This window comes from Cupressus sempervirens, chromosome 11 (assembly GCF_028749045.1).
Source record: "Cupressus sempervirens isolate cs-2001-9-10 chromosome 11, ASM2874904v1, whole genome shotgun sequence".
In the NCBI taxonomy this organism is placed as follows: Eukaryota; Viridiplantae; Streptophyta; class Pinopsida; order Cupressales; family Cupressaceae; genus Cupressus; species Cupressus sempervirens.
This window is the reverse complement of record NC_143128.1, coordinates 74,125,757-74,147,674: the sequence shown is the minus strand read 5'-3', so window position 1 is coordinate 74,147,674 and position 21,918 is coordinate 74,125,757. Positions and strand designations below refer to the sequence as shown.

General features: G+C 31.2%; 1 protein-coding gene across 1 annotated transcript in view; it reads left to right on the top strand.

Annotated features, from left to right (window-relative positions):
• LOC149528301 (mediator of RNA polymerase II transcription subunit 9-like) overlaps positions 1-5,907 on the top strand; it is a 206,242-nt gene extending 200,335 nt beyond the window's left edge. The window contains exons 4-5 of the mRNA XM_089810587.1: positions 4,818-4,876; positions 5,025-5,907. Of these exons, the coding sequence (XP_089666713.1) occupies positions 4,818-4,876; positions 5,025-5,079 (114 nt within the window). The 3' untranslated portion in view covers positions 5,080-5,907. The remainder of the gene's footprint in view (positions 1-4,817; positions 4,877-5,024) is intronic.
• Positions 5,908-21,918: the final 16,011 nt, after the last annotated feature.

Sequence of the window (21,918 nt, the reverse complement as noted above, 5' to 3'; positions counted from 1 at the left end):
CATGTCCCAAAGCATATTCATCACCCACTTCATGTTTTCTCTGTCTCTCCACCTACCCTTTTCCATCCTCTACATATGCTTTCCGGTTCATTTACAGCCATCATATGTGTTTCATAAGTGTCTAATCCATACTTTGGATACCCACCCCTCATGGATTTTTTATTATAACTCAAATCTCAAAGCTTTCATGAATTCAGTCCCATTGAAACTTTCATGATGTAGCAAGTCAAGATATGTTAGGATTCCTATAAAGAATGAAGATATCCAGTAAAGAAGGCGTGCTGCAAATCAAAGAAGTGGTAATTCTTCTGGTCTCCATTTTCCCAATGGTTGTTTGAGACCCGGAGTTCGTGATGGAACACACCAAGCACTTTACTTTAAAAAAATGAAAAAAAATGAAAGGTGTTGGTGGAAAGTTGTTCCGAGTTAGATTCGGACACCGTCGAGAAGGTCTTCTAAGTGTCAGAAAATCCAGAATATGCAAGTGTGATAAGATAATTCACAACTTGGAATACGGAAAAGATTGATCACATTGAGTTTTCAAATCACAATTGAAAACTTGTCAAAGATAATGCAGTGACATGAAATATAGAAAGTCCCGATCCTATTATCATCCTGGATTGCATCACCAAGTACAAGATCCTTCAAAACAATCCCTAGGATTGTTTCAATTCTCTTCCGTCTTTCTTCTTCGTCTTCTTCTTCTTCTTCACCTTCTTTCATATTTGTAATTGAAGAGGATGTATTACATGAAAATGTATAATTACATGTAATGCGAATTACATGTTAAGTTGCATGTAACCCAATAATTTCTCTTGTTTGTTAGACCGGGTCAAAGTTGGTTGAGTTGCTCCCACTTTTTCTTTCTTTTTCTCAACTCCTTTGCCTATATAAAGGAGTGCCCCCTCATTGTAAAAATAATCTTTTGTTGTATGCAAAAAAGCTTTGCCAGACTTGTGCAAGCATAACTTTGATTGTGTAATATGAATTTGGGAGAAAAGTGAATAAATAGAAGCAATTGGATTCAAAATTTTGACTGGAAGCAATTGTGATAGAGAAAATTATAAGCTTTGACTGTAATTTGTGTCTATTGTCTTTGATTCATGTTATTATTGTGTGTTCAACAACAGAGCGTAGTGAGTTAACAAGCAATCGGAGCCGAAGCTTTGACTAGGAGCGATTGTGGTAATACATAGACTAGAAGCTTTGACTATAGCTTGTGTTACCATCTTACATTCATGAAAAATAGTTAGAATTCTCTACTTCTAGAAGTCTTTGTGCTCCAATGGTAGAGGTTATTCTTATAGAATAGGTTAAAACAAGACTTAGAAGCAAACTAATACGTTTTTCGCTAGTTTTTGAGTTAGTGTTAGTTTATCAATATCACTGTTTACAACTTTAGATAGAAGTTTAGTTTGAGGTTTCATCTTGCTTGTTACTCCGTGGGTAAGTGGATTCTTTTCTAAAAGATAAGAAGAAAGAATATTGGTAACGCCCCTTACAAAACCTCTCAACTTCTTGCTTACCTTGAGTTGATCCAAGGAACGGTGAGAAGAGAGAGCCTTCCCTTTAAGGTAGGGGAGACTCTGTCTCACACGCTGTGGCTGGTCATCCTATTTTGCGATTGGATTTCACCCAAAACTATTGGTTGCAAAATATCCGACCAACATATAGGAAATTGTTTCCATCTCAATTAAGGATCTCATTGGACATTAAACTACGTCATGATTCCCAAGGGATATGGTAGACACATTCCAACAATTTTATCCTCAGCATTACCTGAAGGAATTTGAACTTTCAAACTCTTTCTGATACCACTTGAAAGGAGTTGAATTGGCTGTTTCTCTTTACAGATGTACTTAGGAAACCACTAGCATCCTAGTGAAGGATCTGTATGCCATGATTCCTAAAGGAAGAGTTGGACACATTCCAACATATTGCATATTTCTTAACTATTCATGAACCTTTAATTAATCTTTTTCTAGCATTTAAAGTGGAAGATAGCATATTTTCATTTTCTCAGTCAACAACCTCTTCACTGTGCTTGAACATTCAAATATTCTTTTCTAATATTCAGATTGGAGAGTACATGATGCATGGGGCAATTATACTGTCTTTTCTGTTTTCTGTATATGGGATGTCTCCATCCCCTATTCTTGAATGAGACTGAATAACATGCTTGTACACGGGAGGTCTCTACCCCCAATTTCAAAATATAGACTATAACTTGTTTGTTCCCTTGAAAGCTCTTTTTTCCTTTGGCCTGCTAAGTTCAAGTTCAGGTTCAAAGAACCAGTTCGCTAGAAGACAAATTTTGAAATGGGGTTTGGGCTCATTAGTGTGTGTGTGTGTGTGTGTGTGTAAACTTGTAATCATAGCCATCATATCCATTATCAACATAATAAATATTAAAATAATATTGAGTTAAGTTTAACAATTAGAACTTTATGCTAAGTTTTAATCGTCTAATGGATTATCTAAATCTTCGTCTTCTTCATCAAAGGCATTAGTTGATTCACATATAGTGCTAGTGCCCAATGGGATCAGCTGCACTAATAACATTCTCACTTTCCAAGTCCTCAAATGCTTATTACTTTTTCATTGTGCAGAGAGCTTATTTGTTTGTAATTAACATCTGACTTGAAAAATGTTATAAAAGTAGCTTGCGACTCCCTTCACCTATTGAAGATACTGTTTAATGTTTAAAACATGATTTATATAGGGAGCATCCAACTAATCAGATGGTCATTATTAGCAATTGGATATAAAAATTTTCACTAAGAGAAATCTTGAGGGCTAATTTAATTTGATGTAATAAATATTTGAACATCAGCAAATTTTGCTTTGTTACATTTAAGATCTTTATTCAAATTCTGTAATAATTGTTTTTCACACTAAATTATAGAATGTTTCACAGTGAAACTGTACCTGGTTCGCACTTGCCTGGGTTGGCCTTGGTTCAACCATGGTTCGACCTATGTTCAGCCTGGAGGAACCAACCTGCCTGGGTTCAAACCTTGGCAAAACCCATAGGTGAACCAGGACCAGGACCAAGGACTGGTTCAAAATTTGGCTGGTTAGGAGCGCCAGGTGGAGAACTGGCTAACACTTTGTATTCCAAGTTATGAAAAATAGGCGTTGATAACATCGTCTTATAAAAACTCCCTTTTGATTAGAATCAGATCTATGGTGTTTAAACTGCAAGATTTTGAGTTTTTAATTTAATTTCTTTTTTAAATGTTTCTAGCTCTGTATAATTTACCACTGTCAAGGGTTTTGTCATAAAGCTTTCAAACCTCCTGAATGTTTAAATAAGAATATTAAAATACTAGCATTAATGTGTTGGTCTGTTAAGGTTCTAACATTGTTCTTCAATTTTAATTTTCTCCTGAGATAATCTTCAGAAGATTTGAGAAAGGATCTTTAACAGGATAGAGAATATGCTTTTTATTCTTTTTGAACAACATAGATATCTAGAAGCCTTGATAAACAAACCTTGACTCAATGAAGGATTTTGTGGAAGAATTTATCTACAAGGATGATGAAGAATGGAGTCAATGGACTACCAAGTTTTTATGTAAAGCCATCAAGTGGGCAGGGAAGCACAAGCTCATGTGATCTTCTGTTGGATCATTTGTTTGGAAGCTTAATATCATCAAATTAGAAGGTTCAATTCATAGGGAAGGAGATCAAATCTGTGAACTTAAATGTTTTTTCAGCTGTTTGGACTTCCTCTTTTGAGTAGGACATATGTTCAAGGCACTTTGGCATTTCTTTTGAACTTTAACTCACCTCCACTTATATTCTAATATTTACCATCATTTGTTTCCATACACAAATGAAACCTCTTATCTCAGTGGCAATCTGAATGATTTGAGTGCATTTAAGAGCTTACAAAATGATGCTATACACATATTTGCTCAAGGGGATTAGTCAAAACTTAAGACAACATCCTTTGTATAAGAAAATATGTGAAGAAAAACCTCTTCAAAGCATCTAGTGCTGTGCATGCTTGCAAGAGAAAAGAGTCAGATAAATCTATGTATTCTGAAAATTCCTTTTTCCTTTGATGGTAAACTCGGGAAGTTTTAGTCTGGCCCAAGTAAGGGAGGCCGAAAAGGGGGACCTCTTCCCAAGGCCTTAATGCATGAATGGCATTAATACAGGCAAAAATATATCCAACTGGATAACACAAATACAACACCAGAACAGAGGAATCCAATCTCCATTCCTATGACAGACTAACAACAAAGATGGTCTTCTGCACGTCAGATGAATACTGCTCTCCACCCCTTTGTTATTCTTCCTCTTAACCTTAGTCTCCTTGTGATCATTTGGTTCCCTCAGCACCATCACTGACTCGGAAGAAGTAATTAGATCTGAAACGTAGTATTAAAAGGTCTCCAAATCTCTTCTTGAAAATTGATTTTATCTGAATGCATTCTTTCAGTTATTTAGTTTTAATACTCTTTAATGTTTTAGTTGCTAATCATTGGGGGTGCAACAAAAACATCTCCTAAATTTTGTGAGGCTGAAGTCTCCTTGGGATGTCTTCGGGATATTTGTCAGTTTATCAACTTTCAATTAATTTTTTTTGGAGTTGTAGGAATAATAGCACGTTATCTGGGTGAAGGTCCTTTCGGGATTGATGTTGTAGGCCATGCTTGTTTATAAAGCTTCAATGGCGCACAATTTTTGATCTACAGATTTATTTATTGTAGTTAATTTCAATTTTTTTTGAAAAATTTGGTATGATCTCATTATAAAGCATGGGAGTGTTTTGTTTGATATTTAGAGATCGCATTGCAATTTTACAGACTGTTGCTGGTCAAAAGCAGAAGTTGGAAGAATATGAAAAGCAACTAAACCATCGGAGGTCTGTCGTTCTATTATTTATTACTATCAGTGAGAGTCACAGTGTTCAAAAGTTAAATTCTCCTGTTGAGTTCTGTAATTTTTATTGTTTCACTCCCTAATTTTAGTTTTTTCACATTCTTATGAGCAATGTTCTTCTACACTTGCAGGGATTTGATCATGAAGTACTCGGGTATGGTGGAAAACTACATTGGATCATCTTGATCTCAAACAAATACATCGGAATGACAAACATGAGTAATTATCAGGATCTAAGTCCCATGTTAGGGATATGACACTTTTAGATCTATAGCATGCAACTTTGGATGGTTTCAAATGATGAAGACATATTAAGGACTGTAAAAATGACAATATAACGAATTACTGAATTTCTGGTAAACCCATTACTGAATTTCTGGTACACTCCATCTTTTAACCGAAGCCATCATTGACGAGTTAGTTATTGAAATGTAAAGAAATCTTGACAATCGGAATGTGAATTTATGATGAACAAGCTTGTAATTTCTAGAGCAACATCTGCGTTGCCAATGCTACAATCCCAAGACAAGTGGACCCACAAAGCACACGAGCATTTTTAAGTAAGATTTTAGTATTGGAAGGAGGATGCTAACACATCAGCTTGGAAATTAAATAGGTGCCGTCAGTTCTACATACCGGATAGGAGGCCAAGAAAGCATTTAAAAAGTTTAAATAGGGATTTATTCTTACACCCTTTGGTGGGAACTGTTTCTTCTTATCTAAAATAAGGAACAAACATGCTCAGGTGTTAGTATAGTCTATTTTATAGGTTAGAACTCATTGACTTGTAAGATATGAAATATCATTTCTTTTTTCCTTTAAAATATACAGATACGATGGTTACTTCGGAATTTTGCGAGTACAGTCAAATATGTACAGTTTACATCAGAAAATGGGTAACAATACAGAAAGATTACCGATTGGTGGATTTTATTGTTAAATTGTCATACAACTGGCAAGCAAACTGCATGTCATGTTATCTATAATGTGACTTCTTCACATTTTTGATTTGAACTGTGTTATAACATGTATGTTAAGTTTTGTTATGACTAACTTATATGGCATCTTCACGCTAGTTTCTAGGTTTAGCTTTTAATGGAGTCACATAAATGTAAAACGATAAAAGCAAAACAATAGTATTAATATACTAAGAAAATTTCTGGGCGACATACGTTAGCAATTTGTAAGCTGGAAACTTGCTTGTGGAGCATATGAAAACAACAAATTATAGGTTTGACTTGGGCATTCCTCTAAAACCATCTCTCTTTTGGTTTTCGCTGTAGGCTTTAGAAGAAGCTTACCCCATAGAACCTCTTGCAACTTCTTCAGCCTTTGGATGAATTTGAGGAAGATACTTAGTATTGGCAATAGTTAACTTTGCATGTTAAATTGAGGTACTAAACGGTGTTGAAATTGCTTAAACTTTTTTGGTTGTTTTCGTATGAGTTAATATAACAATGTACATTATAGAATCTATTAAGTGTGTATAGGTAAAAAAGTAGCAAAAAAAGTGTCACCCAATACTAGACACTAGGAACCCCAATAGTGATTCATTTGGAAATTGTCTATGAGTAATAAAAAAATCTTATTTCGAAATGACTAAATTACATAAAATGAAGCGACCAAGTTCATATTTGAATTCAACAAGAAATTGAAGTCATTAGGAATGGAGGGCCATAAAATAAAACATGGCCCCATTGTAGTCCATTGCTCGCCATGTAAACGATCGCTCTAGTTGAAATGCCAATTTATTTGGGAGCCTTAAAAACAACATTTTCTTTGCCTTAACCATTTTGGTCATGTGACTCCTTCCACCATTCGGGTCTACAAGTTGGTTCCCCATCTTAGCTCTTTATCTATTCTTGCTCTGCTTCGCAACCTCTAGGTAATGTTGTGTCCATCAACCATTCCATTTCTGATAAAAATGTTTATTAGTTTGCCAATGTAATTGACATTTTTCACATTTCTCTAAAATGATAATCTGTATACATTAAGGGTTACAATTAAAATGATGATTTTTTCTACCCGGCTTACTCATTTTGGTTTCTTTTACAATCATTTATTTGAATGCACATTCGATATCTTCAAAAAAAGTTTATTATATTGAAAATGTCATTGGGGGTTTATAGATTTCTCTAAAATAATTTTTTGCTTGCACAAAGGGTTTCCATAAAATGATGGATTTCCCTTTCTCATTCACGCATTTTGGATTTTTTGGACTAATTTATTGAAAGGCATTCCATTTCCCTATAAAAGTTTATTATTTTGCAAATGCCACTAGGGGTTTTCGAAATTCTCTAAAATGATTATCTGTTTGCATAAGATTTACCATAAAATGATAGATTTTCCTTCTTTGTTCATGCATTTTCGTATTTTCTACAATCAATTATTAAAATTCATTCCAATTCTCAAAAAGTGTTTATTATTTTGCAAATGACATTTTCAGATTTCTCTAAGACTATTATCTGTTTGCATAAAGGGCTACCATAAAATGATGAATCTTCCTTCCCTGTTAATATTTTGGTTTCTGCAATCATTTGTACGATTGTGTTCCATTTCCTCAAAAATATTTATTATTTTACAAATGTCATTAAGAGTTCTAGATTTCTCTAAAATTATTATCTATCCACATAAATGGTTATAGTAAAATGATAGATTTTCCTTCTTGGTTCCTAAAATTTTGGGTTTTTTTGCAATCATTTATTCAAATATATTCTATTTCCTTAATAACGCTTATTAATTTGCAAATGTTTGAGGGTTTTCAGGTTTATCTAATTATTACTTGTAAGCATAAAGGGTTATAATAAAATTGGGCTTTCCTTCCGTGTTCACACATTTTGATTTTTTTTGCTATCATTTGATCGAGTGCATTCCATTTCCTCAAAAATATTTATTATTTTACAAATATCATTGGATTTTTTTAGATTTTAAAAAAATTATTGTTGGTATGCATTAAGAGTTACAATAAAATGACGGATTTTCCTTCCATGATCATGCATTTTCTTGTGTGCAATCATTTATTCGAATTCACTGCATTTCCTCAAAAATGTTTATTATTTTCTAAATGTCATTTGGGGTTTTTAGAGACCTCTAAAATGATTATTTGTATGTTATTAAGGATTACAAATACATGGTCAATATTATTTTGGGGGTTATAATCATGTTTGCACACAAATAAATGTATCTAAAAGCATTGTCATGTGTGCGTGCATGCACGCGTGTGCACACACACAATTAGTACAATTAATTAAACTATTTCCTATAGTCATAGTTATTGCATTTAATTCAAATGGATTCCAATGCATTAAATTTTTTGCCATCACACACACAAACTATGTTAGTACAATTAATTGAACTATTTCCTATAGTCACAAGTATTGCATTTAATTCAAATGGATTCCAATGCATCAAATTTTTTGCAATCCTTTATTTGAATGCAATCCATTTCCTCAAAGACTAAATTAGTTTGCAAATGTTATTGAGGGTTTTCAAATTTCTTTAAATTGATCATTTAAATGCATTAATGTTTATGATAAAATGATGGATTTCCTTCTTTGGTTATGTATTTTGGTTTTTTCTTCCATTATTTATATACATTGTTACACATAGAAATGTGTGTGTACACACACACATACACGCATTATTAGTATAATTAATTGAAATATTACTTCTTGTTAGAAATATTGCATTTAACTAAAATGAATTTCAATGTATTTAATTGTGTCTTCCTTTATTCAAATGCATTTCATTCACTCAATATGTTTCTTATGTATGCATATAGATATGTAGGTATAAATGTGTGTATGTGTACATGTATGTATGTATGTATATGCATATCCTATATCTACCAAAACATAGTAACAATGAGGGTTAGTGTAATGTTCTCATGTCACTATCATCCTTATAAAATTGCATGTTATCTCATTTTAAATAGTCACCCAAATAATCAGCTTGCTCATTAACATGAAAATCAATAAAAGGATTCTCCATATGCATAAAAAGGTTACAATAAAAATGCTTCAAGTGCTACAATCGTAATGTTTGTATGTTGCTATCTTACACACACACACACACACATACACACACACACATGTATATACATACATGCATATGTATGTATGTATGTATGTATGTATGTATATGTATATGTATATAGACATCTATGTAGATATACCCATATGTACATATACGTATATGTACATATGTACATATATGGATACATATGTATATATGTATCTATATATTTTTATGCATAATGGCATATACATTATTATGCATATGTATATAAATATGTATGTGTACATACACACACAAACATAATTAATTGAAATGTTTTCTATAGTCACAATTATTGAATTTAATTTAAATGAACCTAAATGCATTAATTTTTATTCCTTCATCTATTCAAATGCATTCCATTTCCATAAAATGTTAATTAGTTTACAAATGTCATTGAGAGTTTTCAATTTTCTCTAAATTGATCATGTATATGCATAAATGGTTATAGTAATATGATAAATTTTGCTTTCTTGGGTATGCATTTTACTTCACGCACACACACAAACTATTAATACAGGTAAATGGAATATTTCCTATTTTGACAATGATTGCATTCAACTGAAATTAATTTCAACGCATTTAATTTTGTCATCTTTTATTCAAATACATTTCATTTACTCAAAATGTTTATTTTGTATGTATAAATGTATATGCACACATGTGCATGTGTACACACACATATGTATATACATATCCTATACCTACCAAAACAAAGTAACACAAAGGGGTAGTGTAACATTCTAACATCTCTACCACTCTTACAAAATTGCATGTTATCTCATTTTAATTTGTATACATTATTAATATAGTAAATTGCTGAAATACTTCTTATTCTCATAATTGTTGCATTTAATAAAAACAATTTCAATGCATTTCATTTTATTTGAATACATTTCATTTAGTCAAAATGTATATTAGGTATGCATGTGAGTGTGTGTGTGTGTGTGTATTTTATTATGTTATGCATATATATACATATAATTTTTATTAAATGCAACAATTATGAGAATAAGAAATATTTCAGCTATTTACTGTATTAATAATGTATGCAAATACATTTCTATGCATAAAAATGTATATAAATGATGAAAGGAAAAACTAAAACTTGCAATCAAAGAAGGAAAGTCCATTTTATCATAACTATGTATGTATACAAATGACCAATTTAGAGAAATTTAAAAAATTAATGCACTAAAATTCATTTGAATTAAATGTAATAAATACAACAATAGGATAACTGTACTAATAATGTGTGTGTATATAGATAATTGTAACAATATGGAATATTTTAGTTAAGTGTACTAATAATATTTCTATTACTATGCACACACACATATTGTTGAGATCAGATTGTTAAGAAGGAGATTGTTGAGGAAAGAGACTGATGGAACCCATCATGGAACAATCTTTATTTTGTCACTGATGTCAAACCTACTGCTTGTCGGTGAGACAATTGCTAATTTGGTCTAAATACTATCATTTGAGTTGGTTGATAAAGAGGATTTGAAAAGAAAGGATAACAAGAAAACCTAGAGAAAGGTGGAGTTATTTGGTATATAAAAGGAGCACTAAGACCAAATAAGACATTGATGATATAGTGTATTGTTTATCAACTTAAGGTTGAAATGAAAGGATACTCAAGCAAAGACTGGAAGAAGACTACATGAAGAGAAGTGTCTGCCAAGCCTAACTGAGTGAACAATGTAAGCCAAGAAAATTCAGTTTTGGCTGAGAAAAATTCAATAGGTGCCGAGCAAAGTGAAATATTAGTTACGATCGAGTGAATTTTAGTGTATGCCGAGTAAAGTTTACAGTGTGTCGAGCACTAGTAAACTTTAGTATGTGCTGAGCAATCTAGTATTTGACCGAGTATCAAAAAATAGTGATTGTCGAGCAACATGTAATTGTCGAGTGAAAGTAAAATGAGTTTGATTGAAGATCTAACGAATTTGAGCCAACACAGTTGATTCCTTGAATTGTGTGAAAAATAAGCTTGATGAGCTGTGGCACATAATTCAAGGTAAACCATTTTGAGGTGAATTCAAAGAGGATTGTAAGAGAAGTTTCTAGAGGGATAAAATGGAAAATAGCTAGATTCAATGAATCCGACCTAACCCTAAGATGGAAGATTGCGATGAAGTGACAAAAGATCTAAAACTATTAATTTAAGGAGATAATAGGAGAGAAGCAATAGGTTGAGTAGAGGAGAAGAGTACGAGTCTGAGAAATACATAAAGTCTAGGGTATTGCTTCATATGGTGGCTAAGTGAATGGATTGCAATTGGAAAACTAAGCAAGGAGGCTTAAGGAATTGAGAGCTTGAAGGGTGAACAAGCTATCAAGACGATGAAGAAGAATGCCAAGCATAATGGTGGACTAAATATGAGATCTGTAACTTGCAAGTAAGTTGTTTTATTATTAGATCAAAGTCCTACTATTACTTTCTAACAACAATATTAGTTAGGATAAATCCTTTGGATTAAAGTTGACCTAACAATCATTTGTAAATCCTTTAACAATCATTTTAAATTATTAAATTACATAATATAATGTGACCAAGTTCATATTTGAACTCATTATGAAATTAAAGTCATTAGGGAGGCCACAAAATAAAACATGGCCCCATCATAGTCCATTGCATGTTACGAAAGTGGTTGCCCTAGTTGAAATGCCAATTCATCTAGGAGCCTTAAGAATGATATTTTCATTTCATTTTCTGCCATTTTGGCCACGTGACTTCTTCCACCTGCGAGTCAATTCTTCATCTTAGTTCCTTATTTGTTCTTGCTCTGCTTTGCAACCTCCAGGTAACATTGTGTCCATTAACCATTCCATTTCCTTAAAAATGTTTATTAATTTACTAATGTCATTGACAGTTTTCATATTTTTCTAAAATGACTATCCATATACATTAAGAGTTACAATAAAATGATAAAAACATTTATTTGAATGCATCCCATATCCTCAAAAAAGTTTATTATCTTGCAATGTCATTTAGAGTTTTCAGATTTCTCTAAAATGATTATTTGTCTACATAAAGGGTTAGCATAAAATGATTGATTTCCCTTCTTCATTCATGCTTTTGGTTTTTCTGCAATAATTTATTCAAATGCATTCTATTTCCTTAAAAAAATTTATTATTTTTCAAATGCCATTTAGAGTTTTCAAATTTCTCTAAAATGATTATTTGTATGTATAAGTGTTACCATAAAATGATAAAGTTTCCTTCCCTGTTCATGCATTTTGATATTTTTTGTAACCATTTTTCCAAATGCATTCCATTTCTCAAAAAGTGTTTATCATTTTACAAATTTCATTGGGGTTTTCTAGATTTCTCTAAGATTATTATTTGTCTTCATAAAGGGTTACCATAAAATGATAGATTTTCCTTCCCCATTCATTCATTTTGGTTTTTGTAATCATTTATTTGATTACATTCCATCTCCTAAAAAATATTTATTATATTACAAATTTCATTAAGAGTTTTTCATATTTCTCTAAGATTATTATCTGTCTGCATAAAGGGTCAAAATAAATGATGGATTTTCCTTATTGGTTCATAAAATTTTGGTTATTTCTGTATTCAAATGTATTCTATTTTCTAATTATGTTTATTATTTTTCAATGTCATTGAGGGTTTTAGATTTCTCTAAAATTATTATTTGTATGTATAAAGGGTTACTATAAAATGAAGGATTTTCCTTCCCTTGATGCATTTTGATTTTTTCTGCAATCATTTATTTGAATGCATTCCATTTTGTTAAAAAGAGTTTATTATTTTGCATGTCATTGGATTTTTCAAGATTTGTAAAAAATTATTGTTGGTATGCATTAAGGGTTACAATAAAATGATGGGCTATCCTTCCATGTTCATGCATTTCTTTTTTGCAATCATTTATTTGAATTCATTGCATTTCCTCAAAAATATTTTATTTTATTTTTTGAATGTCATTTGAGGTTTTTAGATAAAATGATTATATATATATATATATATATATATATATATATATATATATATATATATATAAAGGATTACAATTAAATGGTCAATCTTGCTTTGGGGGTTATAATCATGTTTGTATATAAAGAAATGTATACAAATGCATTGTTAGGTATGTGCACTCGCACACACACATTATTAGTATAGTTAATTGAAATATTTCCCATTGTTACAATTATTGCATTTAATTCAAATGGATTCCAATGCATTAGTTTTTTTTCCATCCTTTATTCGAATGCATTCTATTTCCTCAAAAAGTTAAGTAGTTAGTAAATGTTGGCAGTTAAGTTTATTGAAACATTTTCTCAGAAGTTATATATATAGATAAAATTGTTGTCACTATAATATTGCAATGTTTCTAGTCTTAAATGCATTATCATTATAATCTTAAGCATTCAGATATGAAGATATCAATTACATTAGATAAATGACCCACTATTGATAAACCATAAACTTATGGTGATGATAGGCAATAAACCAATTGCTATCAAATATCCATAATGGGCTCTAACTCATTCACACCGATTGTATTATTGGGTGATATCCCATGCATTATGTTAAATATTGCAGTTATTATTGGGTCTAACTAATACTCATGGCATATATTGAAATTGTTATCTTTTAACTAAATCATTATGAATCAGTGCTAGTGTATGTGCATAGTGAGGCATGACTACGAAGGGTCTTTCCCCTACTCGGTTGTCCTTTAATATGTATATATGTTAGTTCTAATTTTATATCTGTAGATCATATCAATAAAAGCGACATACAAAGCTTAGATCATAATAGGATAGTACTGCAATAAGAACATATAGAATAAAGAGTCTAGCATTATATAAGGAAGACACTGGTCTGCTATATCATAGAAATCAAACTGAAACTAATTGATAAGTCTCCACCAACTAAGATCTATTAAACTTTACATGCTATTAGAGCCTAATTGGTAGAGAGACTATTAAATCAAACATGTCAAATAATGTAAGAGTAGAAGATAGACTCGAAGGTGTTGTAAACATCTTCTCATGGAAAATTTGGATTACTACAATTCTTGAAGAATTAGAACTAGAATATTTTATTGAATTAGATATTATGATTCCTAAAGATGAAATAGAAAAAGTCACTTAAAAAAGGAAAAACAATAAAGCCAAGAAAATTATAGTAGACTCTATAACGGATCACATAATTCCATCCATATCAAATCTAAAGAAAGCCTTTGAAGTATTCACACCAAAAAAAATGCATTTGAAAAATTAACAACTCAAGCATATTGATTACTCTAAATAATCAAATAATGAATACTAAATGAATAAGGGAGAAATGATCTCATCTTATTTTGGAAGTATCTCTGAAATTAAAATCATCTAAATTCTATTGGAAACAAAGTAGAAGATCAAGAACTCTCTATATTAGCACTTAGAGGATTACCACTATCATGGGAAGCATTCATTCAAGTTGTCTTCAATCCCATCGTTTGATAAACTAAAGACCGATTGTACATTAGAAGAGTCAAGATTGATATCCAAAGGTATTGTATCAAATCAAGAGGGAGAAAATCAAGCTCTTTTCTTAGCTCCAAATCATCAAGGGAAAAAGAGCAAATTTAAAGGAAAGGAACATGACTATAAGAAAAAGAATAATAAGTCCAACATAACTGATTTCTCCAAAGTTAAATGTTATAAGTGTGAGAAATTCAGACATATCTTCAGTAAATGTCCTCAAAAGGAAATAATCTTAGCCTCATTAGCTGAAAGTAAGAAAGATGAAAATTTATTATTCTACACTTCTTTATCAAGTGAGATTAATGAAAGTGTGTGGATAATAGATAATGGTGCTTCTCAACATATAACAGGATTCAAAGAAAAATTTGAAATGCTTGAAAATTAAAGATTTGAATGAGTTACTATTAGAGACAACTCCACTCATCCAGCCAAAGGTATTGGGACCCGTTCTATTCAACTAAGGGCAAGATTCACATTAAAGTTGAAATATGTTCTATTTGTACCTGGCATAAGAACAAATCTAATTTCAATCTCTAGATTAAACTGATGAAGGATTTCAATTTACATTCAATGAAGACAAAGTTTTGTACTGGCCTAAAAACTCAAATCTAAAAATTTCCATCACTATAGGGACTAGAGATGGGACCTTATATAATCTATGCAACATTCAAAACCAAGCTCTTAATCATGAAACAATAAATTCTAATGAAATTTGGCACAGGAGACTTGGACATATTGGTTTCGGTTCACTACCAAAGATAGAAAAAATCACCTCTAGAATACCAAACCTAAATTCTAAACATATAAGTATATGTAAATGATATGCTCTAGGAAAGAACATGAAAAAACCTTTCCCTCATAGTGAACACAAGTCCAAATCAATCCTGGAACTAATTCATCCTCATTTATGTGGGCCCATGTTAACTCTCTCTCTAGGAGGTTACTCCTATTACATAACATTCATTGATGATTACTCTAGGAAGACTTGGATTTTCTTTCTAAAAGTAAAAGAATCAAATGATGTGTTGTCAAAATTCAAAGAATTGGTGGAAAATCAAGTGTCAAAGAAAATTAAAAATCTAAGATCAGACAATGCAGGAGAATATACTTTTGAAAATTTCAAAGCCTTTTGTACATCTTTTGGGATTAAGAGGGAGTATATAGTACCTTATAATCCTCAATAGAATGGGGTAGCAGAAAGAAAAAAATTAGAACTATTGTTGAAGTAACAAAAGTTATGCTCCATGATCAAAACCTACACTTCTCATTCTGGGTGGAAGCCACAAATAATGTTGTATACATACAAAATAGATGTCCACACTCCACTCTAGAAAATATAACACTTGAAGAAGTCTTTATAGGAAATAGACTTGACTTAAGTCACCTTAGGATTTTTGGTTGTCCTATGTATATACATATACCTAAAGAAAGCATAACTAATTTAGAACCATTCAAAAAGAAAGGAATATTTGTTGGGTATAGTGAAAACTCGAAAGGATACAAAGTTTATGTTCTTGGGCAAAGATTGGTGGAAGTGAGTAGAGATGTCATATTCAAGGAGAACACTACCTTAAAACTATCTACAAGCACAAATGATGATCCCATTATAGACTTAAATGGAAGTCCACAATCTGAAATTTAGAGGGATAATATATCAGAAGAAAAGTAGATCAATAGAAGATGTAGAAAATAGAAATATCTCAAATATCAAGAAGAGACTTTTGTGGGCAAGAAAAATGCTTGAATAAAATGGTATTGAACTAGATGAAATTATTGAGGAAGTCAAGAAAACCATAAATAAATCATGTTATATCACACTAGTAACTAAGTTTACTAAATATGAACCTACATCTGTTGAAGAAGCTCTAACTTGTCAAGAGTGGAAAGATGCTATGGTTGAAGAATATCAATCAATACTACAAAATGATGTCTGGGATATTGTACCTAGACCTAAAGTCAAATATTTTGTCTCTTCAAAGTGGCTATATAAAATCAAATATGAAACAAATGGGAGCATTGAGAAACATAAAGCAAGGTTTGTTGCTCGAGGTTTTTCACAGAAGATAGGTATTGATTATGAAGAAACTTTTTCCCTAGTTGCTCATTTCACTTCAATCAGGACAATTCTTGCAATAGCAACAACAAAAGAATGGAAGGTGCATCAAATGGATGTGAAAACTACATTCTTAAATGGGGTCATAAATGAAGAAGTTTATATTGAATAATCTAAAGGTTTTGTGATAAAAAATGAAAACTTATATGTATGTAAACTAAAGAAAGCTTTCTATGGCCTTAAAAAAGAACCTCGAGCTTAGTATGAAAGAATTGAAAACTATCTTACCAATTTAGGATACTCTAAAAATGAAGTTGATCCTAACATCTATTTTAAAATTTCTAATGGAGATATGATCATATTGGTCCTTTATGTTGATGATCTATTGACAATAGGTGAAGATCATCTTATTGCTAAATGAAAACAAGATATTGATGCTAAAGTTGATATGAAAGACCTAGGTTTACTACATTACTTTTTGGGTGTAGAAGTAAGTCAAAAGGAAGATTGCATATTCGTAAATCAAGGAAAATATACTGAAGATATTCTAAATAGATTTGGGATGATGGACAACAAGCCACTTGTAATTCCAATGGAAACTAATCTATACAAGCTAAAAGAGGAAGCAACACATTCAAAATCTATTGATCCTACCCTTTACATACAAATCGTTGGATCTCTCATATTTTTGGTAAACATTAGGCTTGATATCTGCTATTCCACAAATGTACTAAGTCACTTTATGTGTGAGCCTAAGAAAATACACCTAATGGCTACAAAACATGTTTTGAGATATCTATGTGGCACTATTGGTCTTGGACTAAAGTACATAAATTTTGAAATCAAACTTGAAGGCTATAATAATTTTGATTGGGCTAGTTGTTCCATTAACCATAAGAGTACCACCAAATGTTGCTTCAGTCTTGGATCAACAATGATATCATGGTTCAGTAAAAAAAAACCTACATTTGCCTTGAGTTCTACTGAAGTAAATTATATGGTAGCCTTCATGGGAGCATGTGAAGTGGTTTGGTTAAGGAAGCTACCATTTGGATTATTTGGAAAGAAGTTAGATTCCACTGTGATCCATTGTGACAATCAGAGCTGCACCAAACTTTCTACAAATCTAGTATTCCACAATCAGTCAAAGCACATTGAGACCCCTTACCACTATATCAGAGAGATGGTTGAAAAGAATGTAATCAAGCTAATCAATGTTAACACAAATGATCAAAATACTAATATTTTTAATAAACCTCTTGCAAGAGTGAAAATAGAGTATTTTAGAGCTAAAGTTGGTATGAAAAATGTAATTACATTTTTTGTATATTTATTCACGAATATTATATTAAATTAAATTGTTTGCAAACTTGCTAAATGAAAGGTGATGATCTTTCATATGTGTTTAAAGATCTCTATTGTAAGGTGGTGATCTCATCAATAGATGACCAACCTTCTAACACCAAAAGTGTTGAAGGTTATTAGTGTTATTGTTATTAGGCTAGATTTTTCTGGACACATTGATATCCAACATGGTTATTAGGCCACATCTTGCCAGACATCATGACAATTATTGATGTCTTGAAGCCAAATTTTGTCAGACGCATTGATATCCATCATGGTTATTAAGACGAATTTTGCTAGACACCATGAAAATCATTTGCTATGGTTCTTTAGGCTAGATTTTGCTGGACACCATATTCTAAGAAACATAATTGAGTCATATTTAATTGTATGAATAAGTTTCAATCCCTCATTGCTAAAGAGGGAGAGTTTAGAATGTTAGCAATTAAGTGTATTGAAACATCTACTCATAAGTTATATATATATATATATATATATATATATACACACACATATACATATATATACATATACATATATATATATATATATACATATACATATATATATACATATATATATACATATACATATATACATACATATATACATACATATACATATATACATACATATATATATATACATACATATATATATATATATATATACATACATACATATATATACATACATATATATATATATATATACATACATATATATACATACATATATATATATATATATATGTATGTATATATATGTATGTATATATATATATATATGTATATATATATGTATGTATATATATATATATGTATGTATATATATGTATGTATATATATATGTATATATATATATATATATATATATATATATATATATATATATATATATATATATATATATATATAATTGTTGTCATTATAATATTGTAGTGTTTCTAATCTTAAATGCATTATCATTATAATCTTATACATTTGGATATGAAGATATCAATTACATCAGATAAATGACCCATTGTTGATAAATCATAATCTTATAGTGATGATAGACAATAAATTGATTTCTATCAAATATCCATAATGGGCTCTAACTCATTCACACCGATTATATTATCGGGTGACATCCCATGCATTATGTTAAGTATTACAATTTTTATTGGGTCTAACTAATACCTGTGGCATATATTAAAATTTTATCATTCAACTAAATCATTATGAATCGGTGCTAGTGTATGTGCATATTGAGGCATGACCATGTAGGGTCATGCCCCTACTCGATTGTGCTTCAATATGTATATATATTAGTTCCAATTTTATATCTTCAGATCATATCAATAAAAGTGGCATATAGATCTCAGATCAGAATAGGATATGACTGCAATAAGAACATATAGAATAAAGAGTCTAGCATTACATAAGGAAGACACCAGTCTTCTATATCATAGAAATCAAATTGAAACTAATGGATAAGTCTCCACCAATGAAGATCTATTAAACTTTACAAATATCATTTAGTGTTTTCAAATGTCTCTAAATTAGTCATTTGAATGCATAAATGGTTACAATAAAATTATAGATTTTCCTTGTTTGGTTATGTATTTGATTTTTCTTCCATCATTTATATAAACTGTTACATAGAATAAATAAATAAATAAATATTATTAGCACACTTAACTAAAATATTTCTTATTCTAAAAGATAATAAATTTAACTAAAATGAATCTCAATGTATTTCATCTTTTATTCAAATACATATTATTTACTCAAAACATTTCTGTCTTATACACATGCACATGCACACACACACACATGCCCGCACGCGCACACACACACACATATGTATGTGTACATGCACACATATAGATATCATATACTTTCCAAAACATACTAACAATGAGGGGTGGCGTAACATTCTAATTTCGATATCATCCTTACAAAATTTTATGTTAACTAATCTTAAACAATTATCCAAATAATCAGCTTACTCATTAACATGAAAATCAATAAAATGATTATTCACATGCATAAAAGGTTACATTAAAATGACAGGTGATTAGTCAAGAGCTATAATCATAATGTTTGTATTTAGCTAATTTCATGATGCATAAGAATGTTTATATACATTTTTATGCATAATGGTGTACACATTATTATGCATATATGTCTATATGTGTATACATGTACACAAAGACACACACACACACACACACATTGATGCAGGAGCATCTTGGGTGTAAGACCCAAAAATATTTTTTTATTTTTAGCTTTTTCTATTTTAATAAAGACTAGTAGACAGGGTGGTTACTATTTATGGGAGCTTACTATTTTTAGTAAGGTTGTTATACAACCTCAGAATGTTCTCATTTTCTACATGAAGGTTCATTTCAGAATTATAAGCCTACCATAAAAATCTCATTGTTCCAACTTAAGTATCAAAGAAGTTATCATGGATTTTGAGTAGAAAAAAATGTAGAAAAATCTTCAAGCTCACCATTGGAGGCCTTAGAGTGCCCAGTTGAGGTCTGAAAACTTGACAAAAGGGTGCTTGCATGGTTTTTAGGCCTATAGATCAAGAGCTAGCATTTTTGAAAAGTGGTTATAATAGCCAATCATAGCAACAATTCAAGATTTATAGCCTTTTGAAGTTGTCCTACTCGAAATTTCCAAAATAAATGTCAAAGATGTATTTGGCCGACTCTGTAATGCTCTACCTGGAGATCCTTGGAACAAGGATTCAATACAAGCCAAGATTTTTTTTTTTACAAGTAGGAATACACATGACAACATCATACAGGGATTACAAAGATCACAACAGAAGACTTTACCAACAATCCCATCAACAAATGGATCTCTAGATGCCATAACTAAACTGACACACTCAAACTGATGAAGAAGAAGCTAAGACGACAAAAAAACCTAAAAACTATGATCTATTGAAGCATGGAACCACTAACATTCCTAAAGGCTACTCAGAAGACCAAATTGCTTTCTTCAAAAATCAGTGGAGATGCCCCCTAGTTTTCTCATGAGAAAACATAATTGCCAGTCTCGTGCGAGGAAGTACCTCTTCACATGAGAAAGTACATCATGCAATGTGACGAAATACCCTCTCACGTGAGGAAATGTTAGTCTAGTAGCCAAAAGGCACTATAGTGGTGCTAGGGATCACACGAGAAAGTGAAATAAGCCACATGAAGAAACTCAACACACCATGTAAACTTTTATGTTCTTGCATGAGAAAGTACAATCTCGCACAAGGATTCACAACAACATGCCAGAAAAGAACAAGGTAAAAAGATAGAAAAGATAGTTCCTCCACACCAGGGAGTTCCAGATCCACATGTTGAGGCATAGACACTTAAACAATATAAATGAAAGACAAAATTTGAATCTAACCATCTAACATAGTAGAGAAGGGAAATAACCAAAAGCAACATCATAGTGTATAGAAGCAACATCACAATGTACTAAAATAACAAACTTAGTGCATGGTTCCTCCCAACCATAATAGCATCATGAGACCTTGAAGGTCCTAGCCATACCCCATGCCTAACATCCCAAACTGCCAACTAGATAGTCAAAGTTGTCTTAGAAGGACGTCACTACTAAAGCGTAATAACATCATAAGAATAGGAAATCTATCATGCTAATCTAATAAGCAATATATAATCCAACTAAGAAATTAACATCATCTAATCATATGCTAAACTTCATACAAATAGGAAATCTAACATGCTAACAAGTAAAGCACTAGATATTCCAACAAATCAAATCACTTCATCTAATCATATGGTAAACATCATAATTTAGGAATGTGTCAAATAAATTAACATAATCTAAACATGATATCAAAGCATTCCAATGAAAACATAAATCACAAGAAAACATACTCCAGAACCCAAAGTACCAAGTGAAAACATCTAGCAATGGTTGCACTAGGACAATGGATTGTCTCTGTACACTGGTCCCCAGTAGTGGTATGGGTAGCTACACCTTCCAACCATGTGAAACTGGTAGGTCCACTCCATCGTACTAATGGAGATAATGATCCAATCAAAAACA